Source organism: Scardinius erythrophthalmus (genome assembly GCF_964197995.2).
Source record: "Scardinius erythrophthalmus genome assembly, chromosome: 18".
Lineage (NCBI taxonomy): Eukaryota > Metazoa > Chordata > Actinopteri > Cypriniformes > Leuciscidae > Scardinius > Scardinius erythrophthalmus.
The window spans coordinates 7,487,664-7,511,542 of record NC_138238.1 but is presented as its reverse complement, the minus strand read 5'-3'; the positions used below and the strand labels follow the sequence as shown (position 1 = coordinate 7,511,542).

Genomic DNA, 23,879 nt, shown 5'->3' with positions numbered 1-23,879 from the left:
TATCGTCTGCCGCTGCAAGGACTGCAACGTCGTATTCGTTATTGGTAAGTAAGTATTATCTTGTTTGAGTATTTGTAATAAAGAATTTACCTCACTGTAAGAGGGTGTGTAACTTATATCATGATTTTGAGTGAAATATGCAACAGCAGTGAAAGTTATGCAAGGTGAATTGTTTTAAGTGTCCCTTCGATAGCTTAACTTACTCACGCAACGTTTAAATTCTGTGTTAGACCAGTCTAACGATCCCGAATTTGACTGTAACTGTGCAAAATTGGTTCTTAACTTATTGGCTTGCTAGCTGGATTGATATATCCGTCATAAAATGAATTGGAGGCTTGCGATCGCCGCGATTGTTTCGGCGCCGAGTCTATTTTTAGCTGCGTCACTCACTCACGCTGAATTGGCCACATTGCGTTTTTCTTGATCAAATTTGACCTGCCTAACATGAAAAATAAGACATTTCACCATAAAATCATGAAGTGAGGTGTTCCGTGTTTCACAATCACCATATGACATTAAGCGCTGTGGGGGAAAAATACACGACAGGCCTTTTTTGTTCAAAGACCTGTTTGAATAATTAAAACTAGAGGTAACGTACATAAGGTAGAACTTATATCTCAATATTAAGATTACTTTGATCATGTAAACTACCTATTTACAACATCGTAGCTGAGCTGCCCAAGGTAAATCAGAGCAAGTGACAGACGGGTTAGCCTAAGTTACACCAGAACACCTGAAAAATGTGACAGAATGGACGATAGTCGTCTGTTTTTGACAATTGTAGACGATATAGACAATTGTACCAAGTAAACATTTAAAATTATTTTAAAATCAATTTAATTACTTGAGAGAATTGTAATATTAAGGGATTAGTTCACCTCAAAATGAAAATTTCCTGATAATTTACTCACCCTAATGTCATCCAAGATGTTCATGTCTTTCTTTTTTCAGTGGAAAAGAAATTAATTTTTTTGTGGAAAACATTTCATGATTTTTTTTTTTTTTAGAAAACGAACGACTGATTGTTTCGCTAGATAAGACCCTATTCCTCAGCTGGGATCATGCAGAGCCCTTTGAAGCACTTCAGAGCCCTTAGAAATTGCATTGATTTGGACTTCAACTATTTGGTTACCGTTGAAGTCCATTGTGTGGAGAAATATCCTGAAATGTTTTCCTCAAAAAACTTAATTTCTTTTCCACTGAAGAAAGAAAGACATGAACATCTTGGATGGCATTGGGGTGAGTAAATTATCAGGAAATTTTCATTTTGAGGTGAACTAATCCTTTAAGTGAACGAGTTGGGTAAAACAGAACCATGTAAACAAAAAGCATATTTTCATGTGAATACTGGTTCCCACTCCTAATCAACATCTTCTCTTTCACAGTTTTATGAACATGACCAGGTGAACAGCAACCTCCTATTTATAGTAAGTCATATTCAAATATTCTGATTTAGGCTGCTTGTGTCATTTGTTAAATATGGTATCTTATAATACTTTTTTATTCTTCTTTTTAGGATTGTTTCTTTTTTAGTGCAAAGAATGTGTCCATCGAAACTAGCTAGCAGGTATTTGTTTCTGCAGCATTTTAGGCAGACTCATGTGTGCTTTAGGGGCAGTTTTCGCTATCCATGTCCATACACAGATTGCCCATGCACGTTTAGTACATGGAGTAAGCTTCTTAATCATACAAAATACATGCTAAACAGGAAACTCCAAAGCCAGAAGAATTAACAACATTCCAGTATCATGTGTGTTCATGCAAGGAGCTAGCAACAGAAAGATTATTTTCAACACATAAATGGACATCTCAGGCATAATGAAACAGTTCAGTGTATGTTTGTAGGATGTGCATTTGAAAGTAATATTTACAGTACGTTTAACACCCACAGATACCGGAAACACAATCCACATTCCATAATAGACTTCAAACCCATTGTCGTCAGCCAATGCCCATGATAGAGGTGTTCAAGAATCAATGGCCAGCTCTCTTTCAGCAGAGTGAAGTAAGTAAACATGTTATGTAGTGTTTTATTTTAGTCGTTATTAGGTTCTTTTCGTAGTAAGAAATTGTTTTTTGTTGTTGTTTTTTTCCATTTTGAAGGTGAACGCAGAGTTCATGCAGATCACTACGAAGCCACTGCAATCAATGTTCCTACAGCTGAACCACTTTTCAGATAAACTGATGCAGATCTTCAAGAGCAAAGGAGGAGTTAAGGGGCAAAAGATCAAAAACGCCCTGGCGATCAGAGACTCTGTTAGTATAAATGCATGCAATGTCTTCTGTTTTGTCTAGTTATTGTACAGCTTTCTGCATTTGGCTAATTTCAGTCTTGATTTTCCCCCTGCTGTAGTGTGACAACATAAACATCAGGAGAGAGTGCACCCTGAAAGGCCTGATGATCTACTTGACTGAAGATCCAGACTCTTTCTTCAAGGAGTATGTGGTAAGTGATTATTATGAATATAACAACAATTCTGTTAGTACTTTTATGTTTTAAAAGAATATATGATTGATTATTATTAAATGCTCAATTTTCATTTTAATTTCACAATAAAATATGTATTAGTGGAATAATCATTTTGTTTTATTCATTTTAATAAAATAATATTTTTAATAGTAATAATTTTGCAGGGGTAATAACTTTGTGTATGCCTTTCATTGTTCATCTGAACACAATAGAATTTGTAGAAGTTTTCAGATGTGTATGTCTATGTCCATAAAATGGAAATAAATGGCAGCCAACAATGTAATAGTAAAAGTGAAAAGTAGCAATGCAATTTGCTGATTACTTTTAAAATATAAAGGGTCAAATTCACCTGGGCTTAACCAAAGTGTTTTGTGTTTTGTCCAGGCCACTGAGGATGCAGAAAATGGGGATTTACAAAATCCAAAGAGGAGATTGTACAGCAGACATAGGAGTTGTGATCGAGGGCATTAAGGTTTTGAGGGACCTAGACTGCGTGATCCTGGCATTCATCATGCTGTTCGGTCTCATTTATGCTCTTGATCTTAATTTTCCTGACAACCTCAAGTACACCTTCAAGTTTATCCAGAAAATCCTAATGAACTTGGATGGACATAGGCTGAATGCAAAAATCCAGCAATTTAAAATCAAGCTGTTTGCATGAGATGTGCACTTTTTTTGAGAACACAATGAGAATTATTTGAGAATACATTGTTGTATATTGAGTCATTAACATACTTATGCACGCACACACACCACACATTATTATTATTTTTTAACACTCTTACATGCTTTTTCTTACACACTTTTTGTGTGTATTTCTGTCGTTCTTGTCTTTAGGGATAGTTCACCCAAAAATGAAAATTCTGTCATCATTTACTGATCCCGGGGTTGTTCCAAACCTGTATAAATGTATTTGTTCTGTTGAACACAAAGGAAGATTTGTTAAGGAATATGGGAAACTTAACAGTTCTGGGCCACCATTGACTTTCATAGTTGTTATTTTTTCTTCCTACTATGGAAGTCAATGGTGGCCCAGAACTGTTCAGTTTCCCATATTCTTTAACATATCTTCCTTTGTGTTCAGTAAGAACAAAGACATTTGTACATGTTTGGAAAAAGGCTTTAAAATGCATTTTTCTAAGTACTTTTCACATTAAATAACTATTGCACTATTGAGTTTTAAATAAAAACATCTCGATCAAGATTTGTCTCTTGTCTCTATGGGGTACAAAATAAGGATTTCCTAATTGTTTTTTTTAATTAAATGTTCTAATTTAAGTTTAGGAAGCATAAAACTTATTTTTAAATGTATCCATTTCATATAAATTATTTGATCAAAATTGAGTTGGACCAACTCATTTAAGTTGGTCAAAATTGAGTTGGACCAACTCATTTAAGTTGCTCATAATTGAGTTGGACCAACTCATTTAAGTTAGTCAAAATTGAGTTGGACCAACTCATTTAAGTTGCTCATAATTGAGTTGGACCAACTCATTTAAGTTAGTCAAAATTGAGTTGGACCAACTTAATTACATTTCATTGCATGAATTAGTTTTTTATAAGTTGGGGCTACACATATTTATTGGATGGAAATCCTGCCATCAATTAAATTGAGTTTGTCCAATGAGTCATTTTTTTGAGTGTGTAGGATTTACTTTCAAAACAATTTTCAGTCAGAAACTGCTAGTAAATGTCACAAATAATTAAGATCCGGCATATACTGTAACACATTGAATTGTTGAAGTATAATAGCATTTTCTTCTATAATCTTTGTTGAATGAATGGAAAGGGGAAGTTGCTCGCTTTCACTCTTGTGAACTTGTGAGTGATATGTGAATACGTGTCACTATCAGTATTTTCATTACAACTCATTTCTTTTCTTTTCATATGGGATGACCTAGACATGTTCTTGACAGGTTTTTTGATAGTTTCACCCATTAGAGATGCCTGAAGAAAAGTTTATCTTCATGGCGAACAAACAGACCTCTTATTTTCACTCTTAATCCCCCCCCTCTCCTTTTCTTTCCCATGCTCTCTCATTCACTCCCCCCCTCTCTCCTTAAGATTACATGCAATCTCAGTCAAGCCGATAAAAGGATGAGACGGACTATCATGCATTCCTCACACAAATCTGCTGTAATCCACATACTGTTTTTATTTTCCTCCCCTTTAATCTCAAGTTCTTTCTTTTCATCCTCCTTGTGTTCTTTTCCTTCTTTCGGGTTTGATAGTGGGTGCACAGAGATGAAAGAAAACAGAAAACTAGACATAGAGCACCATAAATAAAGTCTCTCCCTCACTTTCTTGCCTTGTCAGATGTGATTTCCAGTAGGTCTGTCTGTCTGGCCTGCTGAATTCATCAAGTTCTCACATTTGGTGGTGGCCACTGTCAGGGGTCGGGTTTGTTGCAGATGCATTACATCAGATGAAGAGGCAGGCAAATCCTGAGCCGACCCCCATTTGCACCATTAGGGACGAACAGATGAAACGGGGATTACATCCTCCTTATTAAGACCAACAGAATGGTGACCAGTACAACCATATGTGTCACGACCAGTGTAATCGCATTTGATCAGAATGAGATACTCGACAGAACAACAACAACAAAAAAAACAAAACTAAAGACAGCCTCATTTGATAGTTTAACATCTGTCAAGGCCCAAACAATAATGTTCCATAATCCCAGCACGTTTATACACCAATTTGACAGGCTTTTGTTGTTGTTTGTCCTCAAATGGATACGGCAGACAGAAAGGCCGAGCAGATGCACTGTGAAGAGTTCTCATACTCAGCTTTCGTTATGTTTATGTCCTCATTTTTCCATCCTTTCACATTAAATATGCTTCTGAGGCTTCTTGTCGACGTTGCGTTTTGAGCAGAGTCATTAGAGCAGAGACGGAGATCAAACGTTGCGCAAAGTCAGACAACATTACCTTCGGCATAACCAGAAAACACAAAAAATTGAAACAAATGAAAGCCATATTTGAAGCTCTACGGGCTTTTAAATCTCCAACCGCCTGCACCTGTATATTGAGGGCAGGATGAAGGGCGTGTCAGAGCTGGCAGTGAGCGCTTTGATTGGTCGAAACATGACGCTTGTCAGCGTCTACAGCCATTCATGCACTGCGCTGCAGGAGAGGCGAGGAGATGCTGTCTGCCGTTTGTTATGGATCTACCTTTCAGCCTGACAAACAGAATGCACACTTACAGCGTGGAGGAAGAGGCGTTCTGACAGCATTGGGAGTATTGGCATGGGAAATGTGACTCAAGTGCACTACTGCTGTAGAGTTCCAGCTAAATCAGCGGTGTATGTCGGTCGACTGACATTTACTTGCACTGATATAGACGTGTAAGAATGACTTTAACGTGTTAAAGGTACTGTAAGGGATTTCAGCCAAACTGTTAACCTCAACCACATGACCTCTCTATAACTCCGTTGAGGGTCATTTTAAAACCCCATGAAATGAAACAGATTTTTATTTTTATAGCTTTGAGGTCATCTACTATAGGATTTAATACGAATTCAGAAAGATCTTATCAAAAAGCTCTTATCTGCTACAAAAATTAATTTGATCTGCAAAATCTGAATGTGCAGTATTTTTGGTTTACAGTCAAGGGGGTATTTCTGATTGGTTGGTTTTCTGACTGGCTAAAAAAACGGGCAACCATGCACACATACTGTACAAATATACATTAAAAAAAAGACCTATAGAAAAAGTTATTTGCCCTAGCTTATGTAAGGCAAAAGAAATGTGATTCATATGATCTACAGAATAAAATATTGTAGTTGATCATTAATTAAAACACTTCACATTCATGGAACATACAGTATAACCTTCATATTTGCGGAAAAAAAAAAAAGTTATATGACCAATGTTAATTGTATGAAATATTGAATGTTTCTTACCTTGATTCGGTCACCAGATGAATTGAAAGCATCATGAAGAGCAAAAGAAAGAGAGAAAAAAAGACACATTAGAATATTTTAGTATCTGTGCTCTTCCAAAAAGTAGTAATATCACACTTTGACATGATTTTTTTTATGAAAACAAAGCCCACACACACCACACAGAAATTGTAATACTCCTGCTTAAGGGCTGCAGTGAAAATATTAACCACATCTGTTTCAAAGGCATCACGTCATTCAATTTGACTTGTCAAAGCGAGCTATCTGTGATTAATTTTGCTCTGAAAAAGCCAGCGTTTAATTAATTTTTTCCCCCCCAATGTCAGTCCCTATTCATCTGCATTGTGGAATCTGATCTACAGCCCTGGGGTCTGGATGTCTCCCCGCAGTCACCGTTTTACTAATGTGGCTGCTTTCGGATGGTGTGATGCACTTCTCAGGCTTTTCCAAATCCATTGAAAATCGCCTTTTCTGATCGTCTCTCTCCTTCATAGATCAAGGAGATGTCCTCGAGATAGCACCCTTTGGCTGCCAAGACTCCCGGCTCAAATAACTCACTCTGATAGCTGTTTTTCCACCGGTTTCATTAAATATCCGACCGCGGTACACAGACACACGGATTCACATTCGAAAACTGATATGCGGCTAATCTGAGGAGACAAATCGCTAGGCCAAACAGTGTGTTAGAAAAGAAAAGAAACATAAAAATAACATTTAACAATGACACCAGATGCTTGTCCACCTCCACCACAACACCAGACATTTCATTATCCTACAGCAAAGTTTTGCTCAAGGCAAGAGGGATGATAAATGGCACAGTCGGGCCTCGTGATATAGCCTTGCGGCTTTTAAACTGTCTGTGAACAGATGTGGACAACATTTCTGATAACGCAAGCCTGAAGGGATGAGATTCAAACAGCCAAATAAACCAGACCAATGTACATATGAAATGGACATAAGCGTGCAATAATAATAATAATAAAAAATAAAAAATAAAACCTGTATCTATCTCTCTCCCCAGCAATTTCTTTCTAATACAATCCTAATACACTGCTTGGGTCTGCACTGTTTGGAAAGCTCACAATTGACAGTTATCCGAAGGATTCTCTGTTAGTTTGCTATAACTACATAGAGAGGCGCTCCGGGTTACAAGAGACTTCAGTAACTGTCTGTGCCAGTGTCAACCACAGTAGTCTAATGATCAAACAGCATCATCCAGTTTTAAAGAGCCCTACAACACCACAGAAGCAACAGCCCGTCTGATTACATGCATCTTTCCAGGCAGATCTATTGTCGGAGCAACTTGGGACTGTTTATGGATGGGAATCAATCAATCAATTTCTTTTTTGGTGGGGAATCAAAATTGACTTGTTCTCTATAAGCTTATTAGCCAGTGATACGGGAAATACAGCAGATAACACATTATTGATCCGGTACCCAACAAAGAAACATGCTTAAGAGCATTTAAAAGACTGATATATCAATATGTGTAAATTGTGTATGTACATATTTAGACGCAGATTCTGGATTATAAGCATAATGACAGTCTGACTAACTTAAATGCACTACAATTGTATAAAGCAATTAATTGATAAATATAAACTAAATATATTTATAATGAACAAAATAAGAATTCTAAAAAAATCTAAAAATCAGCACTGTTAAGCAACTGTTTTAAAAAACATTGATCAGCAGAATGATTTCTGAAGGATCACGTGAGGCTGAAGACTGGAGGCATGATGCTAAAAATTCAGCTTTGCATTACAGGAATAAATATTAAAACAGAAAACAATTATTTAAAATTGTAATAATATATTACAATATTACTGTTGGTCAAATACACGCAGCCTCGGTGAGCATAAGAAACTTGAGTGGTATCATTTTTTAGTAAAATACATTTATTTGTATACATATTTATACACCTTTTACATACATTATTTAATCATTTAACAAGCTTCTTTTTTAAGTATGCTCACGCTATTAAGATTTGATTCCACAAACCTTGCAAACTGTAAAGTTATTGACGATCCATCTGATTGGGCCTTGTGATGTTCACAAGTGTGTGGTGCATCTCTGTGCACGGGGGTCATTGAACAGACTGTAGGCTGGACGCCTCATCGAGCGCAAACGTGATGCTGGGAAGGTCATGTGACTCACGCCAAAGTTATTTCAGCCACTTAGTCTGGGTTAATTAAGGCAGTTCTTCTCTCCAAGGGAGAAACTTTTTTAATTAAGGAATTATGAAACAGCAAAGCTGTCTACAGGAAGTTCACTAAACTAAGAACAACACAAAGGTAAAACACAGCTTGAAATGGAAATGCAGCAGAGTTATAAATTAAGGAGAACGACAAAACAAAAAGGATTATATATTTGCTTACTCCGATTAGTGCTGTTGCTAGCTCTCACTTTTCCAGAGTTCTGCTGCCATTAACTGAGGATTAAGCTCTGCTTACTGTATTTGACTGTGTAAAAAAACAACAACAACACTGTTTTCTTGAACCAAATGAGTCAAAAGAACAAGCTAAAAACTGAAACATTTTGTGTTGTTTGCCATCAACTGGAGCAACAGCATGAGGCCAATACAACACAACAGCAAATGTCCTCATTAAAAAATATATGAATCTTTTATGGGTTGGAGTTAATGAGCGTGTAATGTGGCCTGTGATCACCAAAGCTAATGAGAGAAAGGTAACGGTAAATATAAAGCCAAGGACAGAACAATTAAATTGCTTCAAGCCTGTAGTTCTGTCATTTTTATACCGATTTGATTCCTAATGTATCTTTATAAACTAACACAAAAGCAATACAAGTATTTTCTTGAAGATAGTCATAAAATACTGCACTAAGGGCCAGATTTACTATCAGCTTGCTCCAGCTCAAACCTTCTTTTGGCATTAAAAAAGGATTTAATAAAGACATGCACTGTCTTTTAAAAATTAGTGTTGAAAAGGCATGGACAGGGTTATTTTTGCAGAGGGTAAAATTAATGGGAGGAGAGTATTTAAATGAATCATGCAAGGTGATTCACTAAGGTTTACGCTAGTCAATTTACTTTGGTAAAACTTTGAGAACTTTCCACTCCAATCCGTTTTCCAATCTGGGCTCCGAGCTCAGATTTTGGACCGAACCCAGAGTCCCCCTCACCCCACTCATTCCTGGCTAGAATAGGAATAATCGAGAGTGAGGAGTTGGGGTATAAATATATATAACCAATATATAAACCCTCTCATTCTTTTGGGAAGGCTTTCCAGCATGAATGTAGTTGCATGAATTGGGCATTCAGTTCATCCCAAAGGTGTTCAAAAGAGGTTCAGGTGTGGGCTTTGTGCAGATCCGTGAGGTTCTTCCAATCCATTACAGACTCATTAAACCATTTCTAGATGGACTTTGCTATGTGCACATGGCAGATAAGGGTCCTTTCCAAATAATTTCCACAAAATTGGAAGCATAGAATACTCTATAATGACACTGTATGCCGTAGCATTAAGATTTATCGTTACTGGAATTAAGAGGACCAACCGAACCAGTTAATTAGAAGGGTGTCTGCATACTTTCAGCCATGTACTGTATTTTGAGAGAGAGATGACGTGATAAATTGGAAAAGAAATAGGAATAAATCAAAACTATCACAACCCGGCGAAGGATATTCAGCTTTAATCACAAAAGCACATTAATCATATTCCTGTGGGAGAAATATCCAGAGAAGGGTTCAAATAATTCATCTCAAATGATTCTCTTGAGCTACGAATGTACCATTTCCAGTCGAAAAAATATTCTTTTTCACATACTTAAAAATGACAAAACCGCGTTTGGAGCGTGAGACTGAACGGGACCAGAGAGCTTCTTTCTCCTTTTTTTCCCCCTATAGTCTTGTCCACATGTAAATGATGACTTAATGGATTTTAGCCTCAGCAAACAGAAATTAAACCATACCTTATGCAGCATGTCTTGGATAATTGCGCAAAGACTCATTCAGTCAAGGGACAAATTGACACTCAGCAATGTGAATCAATGAGCACGCATCTTTATTGGGGAGCGGGGAGGTCGTTAATCCATTTCGCATTCAGAATGGGTGGACGGACGTGACCGGGCCTGATCTATTTGGCTGTTAATCTGACCTTCAGATGTTATGCATGGACAGTGCTTTTCTATTGGCTTTTAATTACCTGTGTGAGAAAGTCCATTTCTATGGGAATTGATTATACATTAAGCTCTCTTTCTTCAAAACACAAAGGGGTAAGAGGTGGTACACCACACACGGCTTCATTTGGAAGATATAAAAGTTATTTCTCTACAGGTTTCAGGCTTTTTGAAGCAGAGATTACCTTTTTTTTCAGGAAGGTGAGATGCAAAGAGATGCACAGAATTTACGAATTACAATTCAAATCCTGAGTGTAAAATCAAACTAAATTGGACACACCCCACAAAAAGTTGAACTGGAATTCAAAGAAATCCACATTAGTGAACAGTTGACACATGTAATGCCACAAGTTGAGTTCAGAGAGGGATCCCCAAGCTTCTGACTTGACGGTGACTGCTTAATGATAAGAGATTATAACACCTCTTTAGATGTGAATTACTTGAATACCCTTCCTAAGTGGTGAGAATGAAGACCAGCCAAATTAGCCTCCAGGACCAGAGCTGTGATCAACCCCAAGGCACAACTCCAGAAAGAAATACTCTCATTCTTGCCAGGACACAATGCCATAATGACTACACACTTGCCAAGGTGCTACTTTTTGCCAATGCGCATTAACCTGGCTTGCTTACCCGCTTTTGGCATCTTAAAACATTTTTTTTTTAAAACTCAAAAGCCATATGGGCATCAGTTTCACCCTTCCTGAAGAGACTTTTGTTAGTTTTAAAACAGAAATATTCCATCAAACGATTTAGAATTAGCCTTAAAACAAACTTGCACATGTTGTATAACTTAATGTATGTCGATCCGTTTCTCAGGACACAATTACGACAGACTTCCACATCCTAAATTGCTGCCTTAAGAGCCTTACTTCAATGCCTACAAAAATATATATAAAATTTGACAAACACAAGTGGGAACAAAACACACCTCAGTCCTCAAATTACTCAGATCCTGCAAGGCCTTCAGGTTGAACCATATTTCCAGATAGTGGCAGTGAGTATTTTAGCACTCTGAATGCCGACGTTTAGAGAAAGGAGGCAGTTTAACACGTTTTTATTGTCCTTGGCACAGTAATTTACTCCTCTGAAGCAATAGTACAGGAGGTAAATAGAAAATGTGAAAACGGAAAGAGGCAGTTGTCTGGTAAATGAGTAATTGACAGTGGCCCGCTGTTTCTAAGGTTAGGCTACTATTTCAATACATCACTCATTTCTCCCACAATAACAGTAAAGCAGTGACGAGTACAATAAAAGATAAATAAAGTAAAAACTTGGGAAACAACTTTAGGCAAGGCAAGGCAAGGCAAGGCAAGTTTATTTATATAGCACATTTCATACACAATGGTAATTCAAAGTGCTTTACATACTATTAAAAATAAACAGAAGAAATAAGAATATACAAAACAGTTTAGAATAAAGAAACAAGAAAGAACTAAAAATAATTAAAACAGTTTAGAATAAAGAACAGTTTAAAATAAAGAAACGAGAAAGAACTAAAAATAATTAAAACAGTTTAGAATAAAGACTAAAATAAGACACAGTATAAACAGTCGGACAGACAGTGACACAGTGCTCATTCATTAAATGCAAAGTTAAACAGATGTGTTTTGAGTCTGGATTTGAATGTGACTACTGTAGGAGCACATCTGATCTCCTCTGGAAGCTGGTTCCAGCTGCGGCTGGCATAATAGCTAAAAGCAGACTCTCCATGCTTAGAGTGAACTCTTGGAACTTCTAGCTGATGTGATCCTAATGATCTGAGTAATCTGTTGGGTTTGTATTCCGTGAGCATATCTGCAATGTATTGAGGTCCTAGGCCATTAAATGATTTATATACTAGTAATAATACTTTAAAATCAATCCTATAAGTAACTGGCAGCCAGTGTAATGACCTGAGTACTGGTGTGATATGTTCATATTTTCTGGTTCTGCTAAGAATCCTGGCAGCAGCGTTCTGTATGAGCTGCAAATGTCTTATGGTCTTTTTGGGAAGGCCAGTGAGGAGTCCATTACAAATACTTTAGGTATTTCATGAGACTTTTAGAAAATGTGTGTCATTTAAAAAAAAAAGAAAGAGCAGAGTGAATGGAAAGATGGAAAATCTCAAGTGCATTAAAATCTTTGTCAATGTGGAGCACTTGGACAACTCAACCTTGAACAACTCCGCATGAGCATATCAGACATGTTGTTAACACACATCTGGAAGTGGTTTCAATCAAACAGATCACTTCTGAGTGCTGTTGCGTTAATCTTACTCTAATGAACTATACACCCATCCGCCCCACTAATGCTTTTAAGATCTCTTTTGGATATGGAGTCTCAGAGTAGAATGACAGCAGATACTAGAACAATAGTCTTGCTTTACCTCGGGGGGAAAATACAAAGGCATATCTTCCTAAATGTGTGTGTGTGTCTTTTTGGATCCTTTTAAAAATCAATAAGTCAGATCATTTCAATGAATTAGTTGATTTAGTCTGAATGATTTGTTCTCGAATTCAGCTTACTGTCTCAGATTCGCTCACAGCAGCCTGGGGGTGAAGTTTATCTGTACATAACAACTGAAATTTTGGTCTGATTCACCACTCAAAGCTATCATATTACTTTAAGGGTAAGTTCACCCAAAAATTAAAATGATCCTATAATTGACTCACCCTCAAGCCATCCTAGGTGTATTTGACTTTCTTCTTTCAGCCAAACACAATCCATGGGATTAATAAAGGCCTTCTGTAGCGAAGTGATGCATTTTTGTAAGAAAAAAATATCCATATTTATAACTTCATAAACTATAATCACTGGCTTCAATGGCTGTACGCGAGTCTAGATCCAGAGGAAGAATGACCTCTGACCCGACGCATGACTTAGGATGTAGGAGCAGCGTAAGCTTAGGTGACAAATAGGGCTGGACAACAAACTCACGCTCCGACTCAAAATCCAGCGACATTTCTCATTAAAAATTCACGCTTTAGACTTCTAATTTGTGATCGGGGTTTTGTTTTGATATACTCTGCACGTCATGCGTCGGGTCAGAGGTCAATCTTCGGCCGGAACTCGACTTGCTGTTGTTGTATAAATATGGATATTTTTCTTACAAAAATCCATCTCTGCCTTGAGCCGTATGGATTGCTTTTATGATGGATGGATGCGCTTTTTTGGACTTCAAAACATACAGGTTTTCAATGACACAAGTGTAAGTAAATCTTTTTCATATTTGGGTGAACTATCCCTTTCTGTAAAAATGCCAAATTTCTCTTTTAGTATAAATATTCCATGAGACTAACCTTTTGTTTCGACTGCCTTTGGAGGAAAGCTCGGCAACTGCAACCCATTTACAGCCATTTTGATCAAAGAAAAAAACTTTGAGCTGAGGTCAAGAACAAGAGCATGTTCTGGAAAACTTCTCTGACCACAACGCTCGGTAGCATGAAATAATGGAGATACATCAGCCAGAAAAAGAAGACTGAAACTGAACGTATACATCACTACTGATATGACAGCTGGCTTCAGACTTTTAAAAGCAGCTGTGTGTCAAACAAAGTACAAAACCCTGTATCAGTCACTGTCTGTTTTTAAGAGACACATTTAACACATGTCAACATTTAACATGTTCTGAGAAGCGTGGCTCGGCGACAAAACAACACAAACCAAAAAAACGTCTCCCCTGGGATCTGTCCTCCTTAAGTGCACACACTCACATTCAAGATTGAGGCTGTAGGCCAGGATGGATTTGAAATGTCTCCTGCATTTCTCATCCTGAACTCAATTATAGCTTACAAGGGACGAAATCCCCTGTTAATTGCTGCCTTTCCACATGACAGGAAACATTTTCAGCTCTCAATTCCCAGGCCATGTGTACGTTATTCCACATGTATTGACTTCATCAAATATTTGACATTATGACAAATTAATTCCACTCGTTTTGGACTGTTGAAAGCAATATATTAAAAGCAGAAAATGAACAGAAATGTGTGTATTTTTTTTTTTTTTTCACTTTAAAGGTGAGCCAGACTTTGTCTCTCTTTCTTTCTTTCTTTCTTTCTTTCTTTCTTTCTTTCTTTCTTTCTTTCTTTCTTTCTTTCTTTCTTTCTTTCTTTCTTTCTTTCTTTCTTTCTTTCTTTCTTTCTTTCTTTCTTTCTTAATAAAAATACATAAATAAATAAATTGCCCAATTAATTTAATTTAATTTTAAATTTTACATTTTTAATTTTATTTAATTTAATTAAATTTGTTAAAATTTTTCTTTCCTTCTTTTTTCTTAATAAATAAATAAATAAATTGCCTAATTGTGATTGCTAAAATTCACAGAGAAATTCTTTCTTTTTTATTCTTTTTTCTTAATAAAAAATATAAATAAATAAATAAATTGCACAATTGTGGTATTTTATTTTATTTTATTTTATTTTATTTTATTTTATTTTATTTTATTTTATTTTATTTTATTTTATTTTATTTTACTTTTCTTTATTTTGCTCAAATTCACAGGGCTCGAAAATAGTAAAATTAATAAATAAGGATTTTTTTCTCTCTCTCTCTTTCCTTCAGTGCAAAGCTCAGCAAACCTACATCTAGTTCTTTTTGTTGAGTTTGATTATAGCTGAAGGTGAGGAACACTTCTGCCATTCTCATCAAGCATTTTACAATTAGAAAAATAGTGTGCTGAAGAAATAGGGAGGTAATGTTGTAAATATTTATGAATAAATGTATTTTAATGAATTCATAATTGTATGCATGGAAAGACTGAGTTGGTCTCCACCATCTCTGTATCATTCCAAAATAAGAAGAACAAAGCTGAAATATAAGAAGATATTAAGCTGAATAGACACTTAAAATTACTTCTGCTGGATTTATTCATATTAAATCAACTTTTTTGACTGCAATAAAACCCACATGAAGCACATATACAGTATAAGATTACCAGGCAAAACGTTTTAACAGCAAATGCCATGTCAAACATTTTTAAGATACATTGAAGAAGGGTGTCAAAGAATAACTTAAATTTCCAGCCTTTTTCCTTTGCTAATCTGCTACTATATCAATTTAAACATTAGTCCTTCATTTATATGGATTCCAATGCAGTTAATCACACTCACGTTGTTCCAATGGAATGATTTTCTTTCTTCTCTGGAACACAAAAAAGCTATCCTGACAAATGCAGGGGTCAAATCAACATTGGACCCCATTGACTTTAATTGCATGGAAAAATAAATATTCTAATGTGCGTCACAGAAGAAATAAAGTTAAATAGGTTGATAACAACACAAGGGTGAGTAAATGATTTCATTTGGGTGAACTATGCTGTTCAGAGTCTTTGAACTAAGACAAGGAACTGTTCCGAGATTCATCCTTGACATACATCAGCATAACAGGGTCAGGATAAGGAGTGAAGAGTCAGCTTTCTGTGTTCCATAAGTGGACTTGCCCGCCTGATGTCTCTTCTCAGCCCACTTGAGGGTGATGAGGTAGGATTACATGATAATCCCACACTCTCAAGGCCCACCGAGTTGAAGTAGGTCACCTGCGGTGGGGCAGATTACAGCTTTAATCTGACACTGAGGGGCCGTGATCGACCTGTGATGACCCACACGCGTGCTAGCAACAGCAGCAGCAAGTTCTGTCTTTCCTTCGTACTGGTTCTGCTCAGATCTAACATCTATGTGTCAATTAAAATGCTATATGTAGAAGACTGGTGAAAACCTGACATCACATACAGTGTCCAACTCACAGAAATCCAGGGGCCCTAAACAAATTAGGCCCTAAAACAATTCATGAAATAAATAGATGTATATATAGAGATAGATAGATAGACAGACAGACAGACAGACAGACAGACAAACAGCTATAGATAGATAGATAGATAGATAGATAGATAGATAGATAGATAGATAGATAGATAGATAGATTACAACTCGTATGTGTCAGAACTTAATGAATTGATAAATGAAACAAGTTATTATTATTTATTTGACAGCTCATTAAGTTTTTAGTCAGAAACAAATTCTTAAGAGGCAGAAAAAATAAAAAAAATAAAAAAATAATAATAACCAGTATCATTTTTGTTTTCCATTTGACAGTTCATTCAATACAAGTTCTGACTCAGTTGTTTATATGCAAAAAAAAAGAAAAAAAAGAATGTGTTTCTAAAATTGAAGTTTGTTTTTGTTTTGTGTATATATATACATACACATATATATACAGGGGTGCAATTTGGGGGGGGGGGGATACCCCCCCCCCCAATATTTAAATCGATGCATTAACCCCCCCCCCATATACACTGTATATATATATATATATATATATATATATATATATATATATAGTGTAATCAGAACCAGAATACTTAAATGTTTCCCATTTGCATCCCTAGTGTACTGTCTGTTGCCTAAACACGCACACACGCGCACGCGCACACGCACACACACACACACACACACACACACACACACACACACACACACACACACACATACACACACACACACACTCGCATCACCTAATGTCCTTCTCATCTCATCTCATCCCAATCCTATTGCTGTAATCCCACTGTGATAATGCTATTGTTTTTTGTCTTCAACTCTCCAGTCCTTCTGTTTCGATGAGGATCAGTGACATCATAGCGTTGGGTTTATAAATACCGCTTATTTGTCCTTTTTGTAAATAAGCTCTCACTGGATTAACATACATTGCCACAGCATTATCCTTTATTGAACTGGGAAAAGAGGTAGAGCGTATTGGAAGAAATGCAGACGCTGCTGATTAGAACACACAATACAGTGCGCCCATGCAGACTGCAGATTAATTAACGGACAAACAGGCTTTATTGATTTCTCAGTGACATTGCAGTGGGGCAGAGCGAGCGAGGGTTATCACCTCCCCTCCATCGCACAGTTCTGAATCCCTGCCATCCTCTGCATTCATTAAAGGAAACCACCAGCATTTCCCACAAATCGCTTCCATGTGGTAGTTATTTTACACTACTCAAGACTGTTTACATGCAAGATCCATGACTGGATGTGAAAACCTGCCAAAATATCCAAGTGTACTTAAGTTGCGCTTACAATCAGCTTTATTTTCAAGTCCAACCCAAGCAGAACTGTGATCAACATTTGTAACACGTGATTGAGATGAATTGATTGTTGCATTTCTATAGTCGATGTGAAATGCTGCCCGCTACTCATTTTACTTCCATAATCTGACATACAGTGGCGTCCAGAAGACTGAGACCACTAATGCATTTCGCATTTTTGAACATTTGTACTATTTCTCAGTACAAATTATATTATCCATGATGTAAGTCTGTTTTTTTTTTCTCCCCAGAGTAAAAAAACAACATATTGTGACTTACTTGATATCTCAAAATAGCAACTTTATATTTAAATAATGATGATAACTACACATTTATATCTTAGAATTTTGATAAAATACTATATGCAATTTTTAAGAGTCGTACCAAATATGTGTGTACAATAAGACATAAAAAAAGATTGGAAATATGGTAGGCAAACTAAATATCTTTAAATCAAGACTCAATGAAGGCAAGCCAGACTTTGGTCCATCATGGTGAACTCCCAGGAGGAGTGTAGCGAGCTCTGGCCAGAGAATGACGCCTGCTCTTGGCCCCAGTAGCCCTTTATCACGACATTACAGGAACAGAATGCAGCCCAGGACTCAATAGGAACCAGATGCCCAAATTATACCATTTCCTGATGGAATGGCTTCAAGATGGCCTGATGCTACCGTCCTGTTGTTTAATGTGGGGGCTGGGGTCTCGCTGCAGAATAAAGGAAGGGGTGGTTAAACTACAGAACTGTAGATATAAGTGGTATAGGTAAATATCATAAGGAGATCTACTGGATGTTTGAGTCACTGTTTCTAAAGTGAAGGCTGATTGTATCCACACAGGCTTGAGTTCTTTTATTCTAATATTGAAATGAGTAAGATCAAGCCATATGAGGCAGATAGCAGGGGGAAAAAAGAAAATCTGGATGGCCAATTTAAGTCTCTGACCCAGCAGTCATAAATTAATAAATCCTTTCTCTTTTAAGGTCTTTTTCTTGCTATATATCACTGTCTCTATGGCTTTTTTTTTTTGTCTTTTTCTACCTCTCTCCATTTCTATTACTTTTCCCTTTAATGCTGTGTAAATGTGATATAAAAACCTTTTAGTTTTTTTTAGTTTTTTCAGAGAGACATTCTTTCCATTACAGCTACATAAATTAGTTACAAAGTCCTTTCTCTGGATCACTGTTTCTGTCCCTGGCCGCTCTTTTTCCCATTGGTCTGATTTAAAAAGTCTTAAACACTTTAATATTGACCACCCTCCTCCTTTCCTCATCATTCATTCACACATTCCTCCTTTCATCTAGCAAAGGCGGTTGATGGATCTCAAAAGCCCCAAAATATCAAATTATTATCATTGATTAAACTTACATCATTCAAAGTCTAACAAAAAGTAGTCTGTAATATTTACAGACTGCAATTCTGGCAACATGTGATGGTCGAGTGATTCGATGAATCAATTACTAAACCGATTCGTTCAAAAACAGTTCATTCAGGAACTAAAGTGACCGATAATCTTTAAATTAGACATATTTTGAATAAGTACTTATTTTGGAAGTGCTAAAACTAGTATGTTTTATAGTATGGATGTGTGTAGTATGAATGTAATTGCAATCTCTATACATTCGCCATGTTGTCATTATCATGTGACCTACCAGCATCAGTTGAAACGTTTCACTGCTGTTCACAAATCGTCTCCCATGGCCTCATGGGATAGTAAAGAGTCCATATGCACACTTCAGAATCCCTTTTTCCCAAATCTTTTATGTACGGTGACCGGGAGGGGACATGTTCGGTTCACTTATTTTTGTTGTGGCCACAACATATAAACTCGTGGGAACGTGATATTAAGTCGTGGGAACGTCATAATATCTCGTGGGAACGTCATAATATCTCGTGGGAACGTCATATTAAGTCGTGGCCACGAGATCATTTTGTTGAGGTAACGACATCATTATGTCGTGGCCACGCGATGCAAAGTCGTGGCCTCGAGATCATATGTTGAGGGAACGATATATTTTTCTCGTGGCCACGAGATCATTTTGTTGAGGTAACGACATCATTATGTCGTGGCCACGCGTTGAGGGAGCCGCAGCGGCCAATACTGTAACCGTACCATAGACTGGGCTACAGCAGAGATGGAGATGACAGAAGAAATAACATTTTACTTTAAATTAGGAATGTCATATAAAGATATAGTGCGGTCTTTGGCATTAAGACATGCGTACGTTATAAGTGAAAGACACATGAAGCGCATTCTTAGACTTTGTCGCACGCATATTTAGGGACCGTCTCAAAATTACATGCGACATTGGCATAAACATTTCTAACTTCAATAGCATTTGAAGACATTGACTTACAGTCATAAAACCAACTGTACACTGTTCACCCAGGTCTCATGTATGATGCACACCTTTTAGATTTTTGATATTTATGACAATAAACTGCTAAATCATATGCAAATATTGTAGGCCTATTTCACTACTGCCACATACCTGACACCTAGATGAACAATGTAGGCTACAGTTGGTTTTATGACTGTAAGTCATTGTCTTCAAATGCTATTGAGCTTTAAATGTGGTCATATTCTGTATATGATCCCACACAGTAGTGAAATACATAGCATTATTTGCATATGATTTAGCAGTTTACTGTCATACATATAAAAAATATTAAAGGTGTGCATCATACATGAGACCTATATGAACAATGTACAGTTGGTTTTATGACTGTAAGTCACTGTCTTCAAATGCTATTGAGCTTTAAATATTGTCATATTCTGTATATGATCCCATACAGTAGTGAAATACATAGCAATATTTGCATATGATTTAGCAGTTTATGTCATAAATATCAAAAATATTAAAGGTGTGCATCATACATGAGACCTATATGAACAATATACAGTTGGTTTTATGAGTCATTGTCTTCAAATGATATTGAGCTTTAAATATTGTCATATTTTGTGTATGATCCCATACAGTAGAGATGTGAAATAGGCCTACAATATTTGCATATGATTCAGCAGTTTATTGTCATAAATATCAAAAATCTAAAAGGTGTGCATCATACATGAGACCTGGGTGAACAATGTACAATTGGTTTTATGACTGTAAGTCATTGTCTTCAAATGCTATTGAAGTTAGAAACGTTTATGCCAATGTCGCATGTAATTTTGAGACGGTCCCTAAATATGCGTGCGACAAAAAAAGTCTAAGAATGCGCTTATCTTTATAACGTACTCATGTCTTAATGCCAAAGACCGCACTATATCTTTATATGACATTCCTAATTTAAAGTAAAATGTTATTTCTTCTGTCATCTCCATCTCTGCTGTAGCCCAGTCTATGGTACGGTTACAGTATTGGCCGCTGTGGCTCCCTCAACGCTTGGCCACGACATAATGATGTCGTTACCTCAACAAAATGATCTCGTGGCCACGAGAAAAATATATCGTTCCCTCAACATATGATCTTGAGGCCACGACTTTCCATCGCGTGGCCACGACATAATGATGTCGTTACCTCAACAAAATGATCTTGTGGCCACGACTTAATATGACGTTCCCACGAGATATTATGACGTTCCCACGACTTAATATCACGTTCCCACGAGTTTATATGTTGTGGCCACGACAAAAATAAGTGAACCGAACATGTCCCCTCCCGGTCACCGTATTTATGAATACTGTGAATTCAGAAAAACTTTTGTCACATTCAGTTTTTCGCCTACTATATAGTAAGGAAGTATGCGATTTCTGACACACCCATAGTCTTTATGAGCGAGCCACTGAGTCATTCATTCAACCCATTTGTTCAAAAGCACGGATTCATTCAGGAGCTAAACAAGTGACCATGTTTATGAGCGATTCAACGAGTCATTCATTCAAACAATTCATTCAAAGCCATACCTTTACATTACATGTTGAGTTGTGCAGAACTGAGAGAAATCACGACATGTTCTGCATGTGATGATGAAAAAATAAAGGGACTCTGATGCAATTTACAGTTTATTTCATTTATTTATTTAAGTACATTTAAATACTGAGTAATAATAAACTACATGTACTTACAATATAGGGATACAATGAGGGTTTGGTTTAGGGTTAATTGCATGTAATTATGCATAATTTATAGTTATTACTACCTACATGAAACGTGTAACAATGACACTGTTACCCAATTTATTTACACAGAACCAAAGCTTACGTAAATACTATTGTTTTGCTGCGTTGAACACACTTTTATTTATTTCAAGAAATGCAAAATGCAGCTTCTCTTCACCTCCATTGCTCAGTTTCTGCACCTCATTCTGTATCGCGAGGGAATTGTATGTGAGAGAGTTAAAATACACACAGGTGTGAAACAAGGTGCCTTGTGAAAGCAAGTGTTTAAAAAGTGTAGCGCTTTATTCCACAGAACCCCTCTGCTTTTCTTCCTCTGCTCCCTGGTGAATTGTGGGACTTTGAATAAATAATGTGTTTGAGAGCTGAGGGTACGGATGCAAAGACTGACAGAAGACCTCTGGGGGCATTTCTTTCTGTGAAATTTTGCCTGAATCTCTTTCTCTCTGTCTTTCCCCAGTCGGCCTAAATATATCACCTCTCTCTCTCCATATGTCTGCCTTGTAAGTGACGTCAGGAACTCTTAACTCTTTAAGATTTAGAATGGGAAGTGTCTGAGAGGGTAACGCTGAGGGTAAAATTGTTTTAGGGCATTTTGTGAATGTTGATTAGACAAGGTGAATGTTTTATACAACCTATTTTCCTTCCGTTTAATGCGACATATTTAAAAGTATGGAAGCTTGTTTCCGCCGCAGAATAAAACAATTTAAAAGAAAATTACGACTTTTTATCTCACAATTCTGACTTTTTTATCTCGCAATTGCTAGTTTATATCTCACAATTCTGACTTTATGACTTGCAATTCTGACTTTTTCTCAGAATTATGAGATATAAACTAGCAATTGCGAGAGAAAAAAGTCAGAATTGCTTGATATTAAAGGGTAACTCTTGCCAAAATGCAAACTAGGGTATTTTTGTTAATCTATCCGAGGCAAACTTTTGTTTAAAAGCATAATTAAAATGGAAACGCCACTTTTAAGTTTGACTGTATTTTTGTTTTCGGTCAAATTGCCTTTTGAATGGGAGTGCTTGGGGCACTTCTATGATAGCATCAAAAAACGCAATTTTTAAAACACTAAGAAGGCTCGACGCAACATGAAACTTTTCTCGAAGTATCACCAGGGGCTCTACACATGAACTTGAGCATTGAGATCATTGTTTGTGTACACAAAGTTTACTAAAAAGAAAGGGTTTGAACAACACACTGTAGCTGTTGTTGTTTCCATCCGCCGCCATTTTGTCAATCAAAAATAGTCGATCTCCGAATGCAACGTAACAGGGAGCAGAGTAAAGATGGAAAGCACCTAAAGCTTAGTTCCATATAAATTCACTGATAATTTGTTGTTTTGTCATTAGTGAAAATCAATATTGACCTTGTATTTGAAAAAGGATCCTCATATAAGAAACAACACTAAAATTCAGCAGTTCACATTCGGAGATCGACTATTTTTGACTGACAAAATGGTGGCGGACGGAAACAACAACAGCTACAGTGAGTTGTTCAAAATCTTTCTTTTTAGTAAACTCTATGTACACAAACAATGTTCTCAATGCTCGAGTTCATGTGTAGAGCCCCTTGTGATACTTCGAGCAAAGTTTCATGTTGTATCGACCCTTCTTAACGTTTAAAAATAGCGATTTTTGATGCTATCATAGAAGTGCTCAAGTTTAGTTAGTTGCAAGACACCATTTTCCAATTTTTGTTTTCTACATTTTTATCTAATATTTTATAAAAATGTTTTTTAATAGTTTTTTTTTTTTTTTTTGTTAACGACAATTGAATGTGACTTGATTTTATCTGAAGCCAGACCAAATCATACTACCATGTGCCCTGTATGACAAAAAACAAATTTATGACCTCCAACACGTCATACGATCTAGTCCTGCTTTACACATGAATATGACAAAGAACAACATTCGCCTAAACGTGGCTGCAATACTGAACCCTTCGAGAGTACATTTTTTTCGTAAAATAATTCTGTGCTTAGATTCTTTTTGAGTCCAGTCACCTAAAGTGTCACTTCTGAGAAAGTAGTTTAGTTGTCCTGGGGGGCTCTCTATTTGTCACGCCAGGCCTTGTGGGACAGGGTGCTGTTTTTGGCAGAAGGTCGGTCAGCAGCAGCCTGAAGGTGTCTGAGCCTCTGGCAGTGCGATATGTTTCACTCAGAATGAATAATACTGCAGCA

General features: G+C 36.7%; 2 protein-coding genes across 2 annotated transcripts in view; one reads left to right on the top strand and one right to left on the bottom strand.

Annotated features, from left to right (window-relative positions):
• Positions 1-23,879, bottom strand: part of sdk2b (sidekick cell adhesion molecule 2b) — a 309,891-nt gene that overhangs the window by 156,075 nt on the left and 129,937 nt on the right. The window lies entirely within an intron of this gene.
• LOC308706769 (uncharacterized protein) lies at positions 1,119-3,672 on the top strand. Its single transcript, XM_081392599.1, has 6 exons — positions 1,119-1,239; positions 1,386-1,427; positions 1,892-2,005; positions 2,104-2,256; positions 2,354-2,446; positions 2,855-3,672. Exons 1-6 carry the CDS (start codon positions 1,216-1,218, stop codon positions 2,939-2,941), a joined length of 513 nt encoding a protein of 170 aa, XP_081248725.1. The 5' UTR covers positions 1,119-1,215; the 3' UTR covers positions 2,942-3,672.